This window comes from Octopus bimaculoides, chromosome 2 (assembly GCF_046866305.1).
Source record: "Octopus bimaculoides isolate indiv1 chromosome 2, ASM4686630v1, whole genome shotgun sequence".
Taxonomy (NCBI): domain Eukaryota; kingdom Metazoa; phylum Mollusca; class Cephalopoda; order Octopoda; family Octopodidae; genus Octopus; species Octopus bimaculoides.
Window position 1 is genome coordinate 116,186,578 of NC_142929.1, and position 12,335 is coordinate 116,198,912.

Sequence of the window (12,335 nt, forward strand, 5' to 3'; positions counted from 1 at the left end):
TTGAGCTATGCACCCTGTCAAGTAATGCTACTTCAGAAATCCTTTGAAGAAACTCCATTTCAGCTATGTATTTTTTAAATTATACTCTTTTAGTCTTTATCTGATGGCCATGAACATAGGCAAGGATAGGCACCAAAACTGATTAGAAGATAGCAAGTTTGGTGTTTTTACCAATGTCTCCTCTAAAGATTGAAGTTAATCGCAGTCACTAAATTTACATATATATTTTCCCGATACCTACTGATGACATTAGGGTAGAGGATTAACAAAATTGTTAAAGCATCAGTATTTCTTCCAGCTGTTTATATACTGAGTTCAAACCCTACTGAGGTTAACTTTGCCGTTTATCCTTCTGAGGTCAATAAAATAAAGTACTAGTCAAGTACTGGTGTCAGCGGTGTCAACTAAACTTCTCTTCTATGCTCAAATCATCATTATCATTATCATTATCATCATTTAACATCTGTTGTCCATGCTGGCATGGGTTGGACGGTTTGACCAGGTCTGGCAAGCTGGAAGGCTGCACCAGACTCCAGTCTGATTTGGTATGGCTGTTTTTCATGTTGCATCCTTTTCTTTTGTCACTTTGCATTTCAGCAAATAGAGATTGATAGAATTAGTATCCGACTTACAATTCACTAGGTATCTTTCCATTAGCATCGTTTTCTTATCCATTACCATCAGGGTCCAAATTAGTTCTTATTCAGAGTTCCTGAATGAGTCAGACAACCATTTTTTCTTTGCATGTCTCAGGTTTTCTTGATAATATTTTCTTTTTTTTTTGTATTTTTACAGGTGGTTTGGGTTTAGGAATAACAGATGCTTGTATTACAACGGAAGAATTAGCTTATGCATGTACAGGTATCCAAACTGCAATTGAAGCAAATTCCCTTGGGGTAAGTTAATACATTGCAAGAAAACAAGACTGAACTGCATGTTTATTGTAGCTCTAGAAAATAGTGTTATTAGGGACTGCTAGGATATTAAGAAGAGTTCTTGGCATCTAAGGTTACTTGTTATAGCCTGATGTTAGGAATTTTTCTTTTCCAACAGTTTAATCTGTTGTGTGCATATGAAATAATAATTTATAACCTAAGGAAAAGACCAAAATTTTGGGGAAGGATGTTAGTCAATACTATTGACCTCAGTATCTATTGGTATTTTACTTTATTGCTCCCAGAGGGATGACAAACAAAGCTGACTTTTGTAGGACTTGTACTTAGAATTTAAAGAACCAGAACAAATATGAAATGGCAATTTGTCTTACTTGTTAATGATTCATCCAAATCACATCCTTTATTTGATGAGTATTTTATTTCATCGCCCCCAGGGGATGGAATACAAGAACATAAGGAGCTGGAACAAATACTGCAATACATTGTGTCTGACACTAACAATTTTGCTGATTCACAATCCTAAGAATAATTATTTTCAATTTAGGCACAGGGCCAGCAATTTTGTGGGGATGGTGTTAATGCCTTCAACCACTTCACTAAACTATTTCTTCACATGCCCTGGAGTGGGGAAAAGGTAAAGCTGATTTGAACTCAGAACATAAAGAGCTGGAACAAATACTGGTACAGAGTAACTGTTCTAACACTTTAATGATACTGTCATCATGCTTATTATAATAATAATAATAATAATAATAATAATAATAATTAATGGTTTCAAATTTTGGCACAAGGCCAGCAGGTTTGTGGTGGGGTAAATCGATTAAATCAACCTCAGTGTTCAACTGCTACTTATTCTATTGACCCCAAAACAATGAAGAGCAAAGTCTACCTCAGTGAAATTTGATCTCAGAATGTAAAGATGGTCAAAATGTTGGTATGCTAATCATTTTACCTGCTCTCCACAATAATAAAGATGATGATAATAATAATAATAATAATGATCCTTTCACTATAGGCACAAGGCCTGAAAGTTTGGGGGAGGGGATAAATTGATCACATTGACCCCAGTACTTGACTGTTACTTAATTTATCGACCCCATAAAGATGAAAGGCAAAGTTGACCTTTGTGGAATTTGAACTCAGAACATAAAGACAGCTGAAATGCCGTTAAGCATTCTGCCTGGCATGCTAACGATTCTGCCAGCTCACCGCCTTAATAATAATAATATCTCGGAGTAATTGTTTTTTTATATAGCTTCTTTGCTTCTCTTTTATACAGCAAGTACCAGTAATTTTAGCAGGAAATGATGCCCAAAAGAAGAAATATCTTGGACGAATGCTAGAAGAGCTACTGATGTGTGTAGGTTGATTGCTGAATATCTTTTCTGTTTTAAAGTTTTACATGATACACAATATTGTTATCACTGACAAAAAGAAAACTTAACTTCATAGTTATCATTGCCAATTCCATTGTTATTTTCACCACTGATGCTATTATCCTCAATGATGTCATCATCATCATTAATGTAATCATCATCATCATCATTATCGTGCTAAGTGTCTATTAAGGTATTACTATTCTATGATGTATCATTATAGAGTGTACATGGATTTGAAAGAGCATCTTCAGTTGTAGATTCAAAGAATTAAGATAACTATCGTTATGTTTTGACCTCTTTATACCAGAATTATTAATTACTCACATTTTCCGACACCAGTCAGTATATATAGATATATTTTTTTTTTTGCTGCAAACATTCCTACAAAAATAAAAAAAACAAAACAATTAGTACTACAAAACCAGTTAAAAAAAAACATTCGTAGTTCTTTCCCTTGCTATCTCAGCCATGACTACTGTAAGTTGATATATTTTTTTTTTAATCATCGTATTTAATCCTACAGTGTTTGTTCGTGATGCTGAAAGCATTGGAAATAATAAACCCTGCCTTTTAATTATTTAAATATGTAATCATCTGACCCATGGAAGTATGGAAAAGTGGACGTTAAACGAGGAGAAGAAAGAGGAGGTGAGGAGTACAACATCCATGGTGAACCAACAAGGTAGCTTCAATGTAGTCACTAAAGTAGCAAAAAGCAGTTGCTAAATTTCTTTTAAATACGTACTGTCTTAAAAAAAGGGTTTACTGAATAATGCACCCCCAGGTACACTATAATTTTTCTTTTTTTTTTTTTCTAAACAACTTGCAGATGCAAGTGTTACCAGTTGAAAGCTCCACGTATCGGATGCTAGCAAGTTTATGGGGTCATCAGGAAAGAATGTGCACCGTTTTGGGGTCTTCTTCTCAATGCTATCATTGTGCACTGACCCCTACTCACTGAAATGAGGTCCCACTTGCTAGATCAACTGGTTATCAGGTTTTGCTCAATATTTTAGCCATTGCTCATAATCTCTTTTTAGTATGGTAAAAATTGGATCTTCATAACTAACTGGCATGCTATTGATTATAGGTCTGAATTATAACTGATCTGGAGCTTAACAACGAGAACATCATTTATAGAAGTGCACTAGCAAAATAAATAATTAAATAAGATTGCAACCAAGCATGGACATACATGCAACCGATCAGCGTTCATCATATATAGCTAATATCAACAAATTAAAATGATAATGTTTTCTGACTTTGAAATATTGATGTTAATAGTTTGGGTAGTAGACTTAATATTGCCTGGTTCAGCACCACCACCTGGCTCTTGGGTTCCACACTTTTGCAAACATTGAGGTTAGGTTGGTCTCTGGTCTGATCTGATAGTAACTACTTCCTCTTTTCCTCCACCAGTTTTGGATGCTCTGGAAAAATCATAGGTACTGCTGTTTCTCTACATTAAAAAGAAGCAACAACAAAGCAAATGAAAATAAAATAAAGTTTTGTGGATATAAGCATAAATTAAATAAATTAAAGCATGTTTAAATATTGAAGCATTCTGTTTAAAGAACTAAAGAGATGAGCATATAATTATAGTTCTTGTTTCTTTTCCTGTTTTAGGCTTATTGTGTGACTGAACCAGGTGCTGGCTCTGATGTTGCTGGTCTCAAAACAAAAGCTGTAAAGAAAGGCAATGAATATGTGATCAATGGTCAAAAAATGTGGATAACAAATGGAGGTGTTGCTAATTGGTATTTTTTGTTGGCACGAACAGATCCAGACCCCAAAACACCAGCCGGTAAAGCTTTTACTGGTTTCATTATAGATGCGGATACACCTGGAATAATAAAAGGCAGAAAGGTATGTAAGCAGTAGAGATGGTTACTCTCAATCTAGAAAAGGTTCCCTTTAATACATAAGCCATGCTATCTCTGATATATATATATGTATGTATGTATATATATACGTAATGTAAATGTCGAACAATGAGAGTGAGTGCTCAACACCACATTGGTGGATAAAATTTCTTTATTTGTGTATTAAGGCTACCATTGGTTTCATATTTTCATCCAAAAGAGAGATGAACACCATTCCTGCATGTGGTCGGCTTGAAAAAGATTAAGATATTTTCTTTTGACATGAAACCAATGGTAGTCGTAATATACAAATAAAGATATTCTCTTTAAACGTTAAGACCAGAGTAGGTAAGATCTACCTTAGTTTAGTTGATAGACACTTCTGTACTAATAGATTCAACAAAATATTTAATAGATATACCCTGAGATTATCCTTTAGCTGTGCATTTAGTGTAAAAAAGATTTTAGTAGGTAGGCCTACACCTGAGGTAGAGGCAGGATGCTCATGCAGGGGTGTATCTTTTGTAGAATTCTTTCTATGGTAAGCATTCAAGCAATTTCTCCCTCCCTTTCACATGTCTCAGATGCTGCGTTTAAAAAAATTTTTTTTCAAAATCTTTGTATTATTTGTTGTTCATTTAATTTTTCCTATTTTTAATAAAACCAGTTTACCATAGTCTAGTATAGAAGTGTTTTCTATTTTTACATATTGTAATTTCAACTGCATATCACTCAGTTTTATTTAAATGGAATATAAAAAAAAATTTCTTTCAATTTCATTCATAGTTATCTGCCATGGTAGTGCTGTTCTCATTCTGTTACACTGAATAAAGTTATAGAAATAATTACATATTTCTCTTATGTTTTACAAGTGGGGGAAAAAGAATCCCTAAATGATGTCTGCATGTTTGTTTTTCCCTTCAAAACAAAGATAGAGATAGCCAAAGTTAAGCAATTATATTTCTGATTTGACTTTTGTTAGTATTTGATAACTTTTTACTTTAGGAATGGAATATGGGACAAAGAGCATCAGACACCAGAGGTATCACATTTGAAGATGTTGTTGTTCCTGCTGAGGTAATACACTTTGGTATAATATTGAACTTGTATTAATTAATTGCTTCTGCCTACTATAAAAACTATGCCAAAACAACATGATACATATACAACAAAGATTGGCTTTTCTTTGTTGTGTGCATTAAACGATGTAGGAGTGTAACAAATGGTGAGATAATATACTAGAACAAACCTGTATAACCTATACAAGCATACATTCTCAGCTATATTGTTATTACCCCCCAAAAAGTTCATTTGATTATTCTGTTCACTTTCACTCAACAATTTGCTGTGTCCTCCTTGTCTCTTTTACTATAATCCCAACAATGGAATATCTCTGCACAGTTATTTCAAAATAGAAATAGAAGTCAAATTCCTCTTATATCACATTTAACAATTTAATATAGTCTTAGAGACATTAAATTTGAAAAAAAAATGGAATGGTCATGGTTGGAATACCTTTGATGAGGGCTTACTTGGAGCTAGGTAACTACATCACCACTATTTATCACCCAGATTGTCATTTGGCCTAGCAGTAAAAAGCAGACAGAATACCCTCTACCATCTTAAAAATGTAAGGACCCTTTAGATAAGGCAGTCCGAGATACAAAACAAAAAGATATGGAACAGGACAGTCTTAATTATGTCTGCTCAATCAGAGACTAAACAAGTATTTCTTCACAACCTTGCTGACCACCACCCAATGCAACCAGGTATTGTCTCCTCTTCATTCCTACAACAGCTCAACCTGCAAATTCCATATTAAATATTTCTTCCTAAATCAGTAACTGTTTGGAATTCCTTTCTTATCAAAGTTTTTTTTTATGTACACCACCTAACAGAAGTTTAAGCTGAACATCAACCCTCACCTCTATTTCATCATTCATGGAAGATGAAAGCTATGAACTCTATCCTTCTTCAGACTAAATAAGGGGTAAAAATATTTTTTTATTTTCAGAATGTTCTTGGTGCAGAAGGTATTGGTTTTAAGATTGCAATGGGCGCTTTCGACAAGACACGACCTGCAGTAAGTGATTATTCATGTCTTATTCTGATATAAGGTTAAATGTGCTAAAATCTAGCCCAGAGTTGATTCATATAAAATATTATGAAAATACTGGATTGATTGATTACCTGATTGTTTTTCTTTATTCTATTTCCAGGTGGCATCAGGAGCTTGTGGGTTAGCACAAAGAGCCTTTGATGAAGCTACAAAATATTCAATGGAGAGAAAAACCATGGGGCAACCCATTTGTTCAGTTAGTAAAACCTATATTTTGTATATTTATCTATTTCAAAATTTTATATCACGTTTTGTGAGCAACATCATTGTTGGTTTCAAGTTTCTGTTTGGCCAATCACTGGTTCACTGCATTTACAACAGCAAGAATGAAGGCAAGTTTCTGTAAAATTTGGGTGGAAGAAGTACTACATGATATTTTTTTTCAAAAGCACCGGTTTCTTTTTGTTTTTATTACCAATTGTCATACACAGACATGCATATTTATATATGGGAGCCTTCCACATAGGTTCAGCCTGCTAAATTTCACTCATAGGGCATTGGTTCATCTGAGACTATTGTAAAAGACCCAAGATACCATGGAAAGAGATCAAACTGGAGACTAAGTTTTTTTTTTTTTATAGTTAAGTTTGGAGGAAAGGGCAGTGCCAGTGGCCATTATAGGCGATTTAAGACTGCTGAAATGAATGCCCTTAGTGTTCTGTTTTAAACATTTCCAAGTTAACAACTGTAGAGGAAAGACATGCAGAGAAGGAATTCTAGAGGAGGAAGGAATAGGTGTTGTGGTTAGTGTGGACACTTGGAAGTTGGAGTTGACATAAGCAAGAAGTGATATAAGTGAGTAGTGAGTGCCTGAATAGAAGTGGCCAACTCTGTGTGTAGGCTATTGTACTAACTATACAAGAGGCATATGTGTAGGCTAGATGCTGGAGTGTGTCTGTGAATGACTTTATGCTTATCAGTTGAATGGGTTGATCCATGGCTAAATAAACTATTACCTTTAACTGGAATTCATTCACAATTCAATTTAAGTTATAGCAAAACTTGTCTCCATTGACAATTAATGGAGCCCCCTTGGGGTCCTTCAGCCTGATAGCAATAAAACCTCTGGATACAGTGTATACAACAACAGTCCTGTCCCAGATGTAGAAGCAATATTCCATTGTAGGCCTCACCTGGCCTTTGCTGAGGTTCAGTAATTGTTCAAAGCTGAAATATTTTCTGACCTCAAAGGGAAGAGCCAGTCTTTGAGATGTGGTTCAAATTGTGTTAGGGTTATATTTCATCAAAAAAGATCCTCTGTGGTGGTGAGGCCTAACATTTAAAGCAATTATAAGAGCTTTTAAATGGGGTAAGGTATGACAATGTCTTTATGGTATGAGCAGTTTTGTATTTTTTGCTGTTGAGACACAATTGGTAGGAACCCACTGGTGAATACTTTTGAAGATTTTGTTCATAGAAAGAGTGTGGGTGTCTTGGTTTCATGTGAATGATACTTGAGTGAGGGAAGGTTAAGAGAGAATGAAGAGTGATATCATTTGTGTAATATTGGGCATTATTAGAGGTGATGTAAAGTAGATCATTGGTGTATAAGAAGAAGAGTTTGGGGACTGAACCCTGGGGTACGCTAGAGCTGGTAGAGCATCAGCTAAAATGGTAGTGGGTGGATGGCAGAATCAGTAAGCAGCATGTCAGACAAAATACTTTGTGGACCATCATTTTATGTTCAATTCCTATTCAGATCTACTTTACCATTCACTTTTTTTTTTTTTTTTTTTGAGATCAATAAAATAAACACTGGGATTGATGTAGAAGGTAGTGCCCCTGCATGACCAAAATCCAAAGACCAAAACACGTAAAAGAATAAGAGAATATTTTCTCCCTGTCAGATTTTTCGACTGTTGTTTACTATGTGAAATCATTAATGTTAACCTACTTTCTACCATGAAATTATCTAGATTAGAACAGTATTCATATTTTACCAGTGTACTTATTTCATTAAATACGTACCTGTAAAGCACTAGTATTGATTTAATTAGCTATACTTTTCCTCAAAATTTATGGACTTATGCCTATGATGGAAATCATTATTTTGTTAACTTAATGTCTTTGTTTCCTTTGCAGCACCAAGCTGTTGCCTTTATGTTGGCTGATATGGCAATTGGAATTGAATCAGCACGACTGATGATGTATAAATCTGCTTGGGAAATTGACAATGGTATCCGAAATACTTACAATGCTTCAATTGCCAAATGTCTGGCCGGAGATGTTGCAAATAAATGTACAACTGATGCTGTACAGGTAAACGCTTTATTCATACTCTTCTATGTTAAACTAGGCACCCAAATTTCATTCATTCTCCCACTTGTATGCTATAATTTAGCATATTTTGGGTCACTCAAACACCATCGGTCCATATCAAAATAACACTGAATGAGAATTAACAGAATACCTTAATTTTTATATGTTTGGAGAAAATGTTGATGATATATGAAGATGTTTGCATGTTATATTTTAAATTGCTCTGTGTTACTCTTTTACTTGTTTCAGTCATTTGACTGTGGCCATGCTGGAGCACCACCTTTAGTCGAGCAAATCAACCCCAGGACTTATTCTACTGGTCTTTTTTGCCGAACTGCTAAGTTACGGGGACGTAAACAAACCAGCATTGGTTGTCAAGTGATGTTGGGGGGACAAATACAGACACACAAACATATGCACACACACACATATATATATATTATATATATATATATATATATATATATGACGGGATTCTTTTCAGTTTCCGTCTACCAAATCCATCCGTTCACAAGGCTTTGGTCAGCCCGAGGCTATAGTAGAAGACACTTGCCCAAGGTGCCACACAGTGGGACTGAACCCGGAACCATGTGGTTCGTAAGCAAGCTACTTACCACACAGCCACTCTTACGCCTTTATGTCCTTTATCATAGCTTAACTTCTCACTACCTGGCACAAAGCCATCTCTCTCATACTACTCCTCCCTTAGTCAAGAAGTTTTGTCTTTATTTTGCATATTACTTAGTGACCTCACTGGTGCTGGTTCTCTGTAAAGTGGTTGATTATGTTTATAAAATAAATATGAAGTACATGTTCTTTCACTGTTATACTCTTTCTTTTATTAGATATTTGGTGGAAATGGTTTCAACAGCGATTATCCAGTTGAAAAACTAATGAGAGATGCTAAGATTTACCAGGTCAGTGTTAAAATAATTTTGATTTATTGTCGGGTGACTTTTGGCCAACACTGTATTTGTGTGTGTGTGTGTGTGTGTGTGTCTGTGTCTGTGTTTGTCCCCCCATCACCACTTGACAACTGCTGTTGGTGGATTTAGATCCCTGTATTTTAGCAGTTTGGCAAAAGAGACCGATGGAATATGTTCTAGGTTTAAAAAAAAAAGGTCTTAGAGTTGATTTGTTCAACTAAAACCCTTTCATGGCAGTGCTGCAGCGTCTCTGCAGTCAAATGACTGAAACAAGTAAAAGAGTTAGTTGATCAAATATTTAACGAATTGCCTAACAATAAAGAAGTGTTATTGGACCAGTGCATGTGTTTATTATTGGTATAATGACCCTCCCAAGACAACAAAAGAATTCACATTAAGAATCTTGCAAACCAAATACAAAAATGAAGATTCTATATTTTTAACCTTCCCATTATTGTTATATGAAAAAATATTTAATAGAAATTTAGCACTTAATTGGTTTACGTTTAATAAGTTGTTGATCTTTAACATGAATAATTTCTAATTTATATATTTTCTTATTGAACTTTCAGATTTATGAGGGTACAGCTCAAATTCAAAGACTAATTATAGCAAGAGAACTTTTAAGTCGAGCCAAGAAGAACATGTAATGTTTGATATCCTTGGATAAAACACTTCAGTCTGAATGATATTGCTGTCTTCATTTATAACATAGTACATTAACAGAAGTTGATTGAGATGTAGGATTTTTTCATAAAAAAATAATCACCATTAAATAAGAGCTAAAATTATTTACTATGAAATAGATGCAAACACCTGCAACCCATAAAATTATATTGTTCTACAATAATTAGTTACAAACTCATTGTTGCCAATGGTAATATTAGCTGTATTGATTAATTTTTATCATCAGATAAATGTATCTTTTTGATTTTATTTTCAATTTTTATTTTTTATGTGAAGATAACAATATATTAACTAATTTTTATTTCCAAATCTTACTTTTTATTATAAATTAAGTTATGTAATTAGAGTTTTACTTCCTAGTTTTAAGGTAGTCTTAATTTTTAATTTTCTTTTCTTTTACTTATTGCTGCTATTAGGAAGTGATGAAACTTTTTTCAGTTTCATGGCATTGTTGAGAGATATTACTTACTCTGAGTAGGATACCATCTTTTGCTACTTTTGCCCATATAAGGATATATATTTTAAAGTAACAATTAATTTTGCCATGAGCTGTGCTTCCTTGTGGAATCTATTAGCAGATTAAAGGACTAAGATATTGAGCATTTGAGGACTGAGATATTGAGCATTTATTTAAGTTTCATTTAAATTTATCTTTCATATGCTTGGTATACAGTAATCATGTATAGGCTACCCTGACCTAACATTACTGTAACTATTTTAATTACCTCTACATTAACTTTTTAACTATTTTAACACTAAAAACTATTCAACCATATCGTAAATATATATCTATTATATACAGTAAGTGCTGGAGAACAATAGTGATGAAATAATGCTAAACTAGGAATTAATCAAGAAGAATCAGTTTAACTAAATTATCTACACCTATTTCATCCAGATATCACAATCATGTTTGAAAGAGTATTTTCAAGTCAGGGTGTATATGAATAGAATCTTTTCTTTATAAAATAAGAAATTCAGAAGGCACAATTGTATAGAGAGAATATTAGAAGAAAACCAAAAGTAGATGCCAATTCCTTGGGCATATATGTTCAAAATGTTTTGGACATTTTCAAGGATTTTAAAAGCCGTTCATTTCTTTTAAAAATTAGATTTGTCTATTTCATTATAAATGTTTTTATAATATTAAATGCAATAAATAATTATATTTTCATGCATGTGGTAGTTAATTATTTTCTTTTATTCAAGCTAATTTCATAATCTTAAATGAGTTAACATGTTTTTGTTTCTGTGAAATTATGGTTTTTGTTAAATGGAACCCTGCTGATGAGTTAAATGCATAATTAGCATCATAATAGAATTTGAAGAATACTAGATGCTGATATATCATCATCATCGTTTAACATCCGTTTTCCATGCTGGCATGGGTTGGATAGTTTGACTGTGGTCTGGAGAGCCAGCGACTGCACCAGGCTCCAATCTGATGTGGCAATGTTTCTACAACTGGATGCCCTTCCTAACGCCAACCACTCCAAGAGTGTTGTGGTTACTTTTTACGTGCCACCGGCACAGGAGCCAGTCAGGCAGGCCTGGCATCGATCACGTTCGGATAGTGCTTTTTACGCTCCACCGGCATGGGGGCCAGTCAGTGGGTACTGGCATTGGCCACGTTTGGATGGTGTTTTTTACATACCGCCGGCACGGGAGCCAGTCGGGGGCACTGACCACAGCTACAGTATTGGTTTTACTTGATTCAACAGGTCTTCTCAAGCATATCATATCACCCGACACATCAAGGGTACTCTTAACTGGGCCAGACTTTTAGCTGTGATCTCACTTTAGTTGCCAGGTCTTCTTAATCACAACATATCTCCCAAGGTGTTGGTCTCCTATCATTGCCTCTGTTCAAAGGTCATGCTTCACCACCTCATCCCATGTCTTCCTGGGTCTGCCTCTTCCACAGTTAGGGAGTGGCACTTCCTCACACAGCTGTCCTCTTCCACATATATATATAAAAATATATATTATAATCGTTATTGTGGCCGTGTGGTAAGCAGTTCGCTTCCTAACCACACGGTTTCGGGTTCAGTCCCACTGCATTGCATCTTGGACAAATATCATCTATTATTGTGCAGGGCCAACCCATGCCGTGTAAGTAAATTTAGTAGACAGAAACTAAAAGAAGCCTGTTTTGTGTGTGTGTGTGTGTGTGTGTTACTGTCTTCTTTTTTTGACATTGTGTGATA

General features: G+C 34.6%; 1 protein-coding gene across 2 annotated transcripts in view; it reads left to right on the plus strand.

The window, feature by feature from the left end:
- The window catches only part of LOC106875072 (medium-chain specific acyl-CoA dehydrogenase, mitochondrial), a 29,753-nt gene extending 18,447 nt beyond the window's left edge, over positions 1-11,306 (plus strand). For both annotated transcript variants that reach the window (XM_014923037.3, XM_089347523.1), the window contains exons 5-13: positions 796-896; positions 2,176-2,256; positions 3,902-4,141; positions 5,143-5,214; positions 6,152-6,220; positions 6,357-6,452; positions 8,339-8,515; positions 9,361-9,432; positions 10,014-11,306. In XM_014923037.3, coding sequence (XP_014778523.1) covers positions 796-896; positions 2,176-2,256; positions 3,902-4,141; positions 5,143-5,214; positions 6,152-6,220; positions 6,357-6,452; positions 8,339-8,515; positions 9,361-9,432; positions 10,014-10,091 — 986 coding nt within the window. In that variant the 3' untranslated portion in view covers positions 10,092-11,306. The remainder of the gene's footprint in view (positions 1-795; positions 897-2,175; positions 2,257-3,901; positions 4,142-5,142; positions 5,215-6,151; positions 6,221-6,356; positions 6,453-8,338; positions 8,516-9,360; positions 9,433-10,013) is intronic.
- The last annotated feature ends 1,029 nt before the right edge of the window (positions 11,307-12,335 follow it).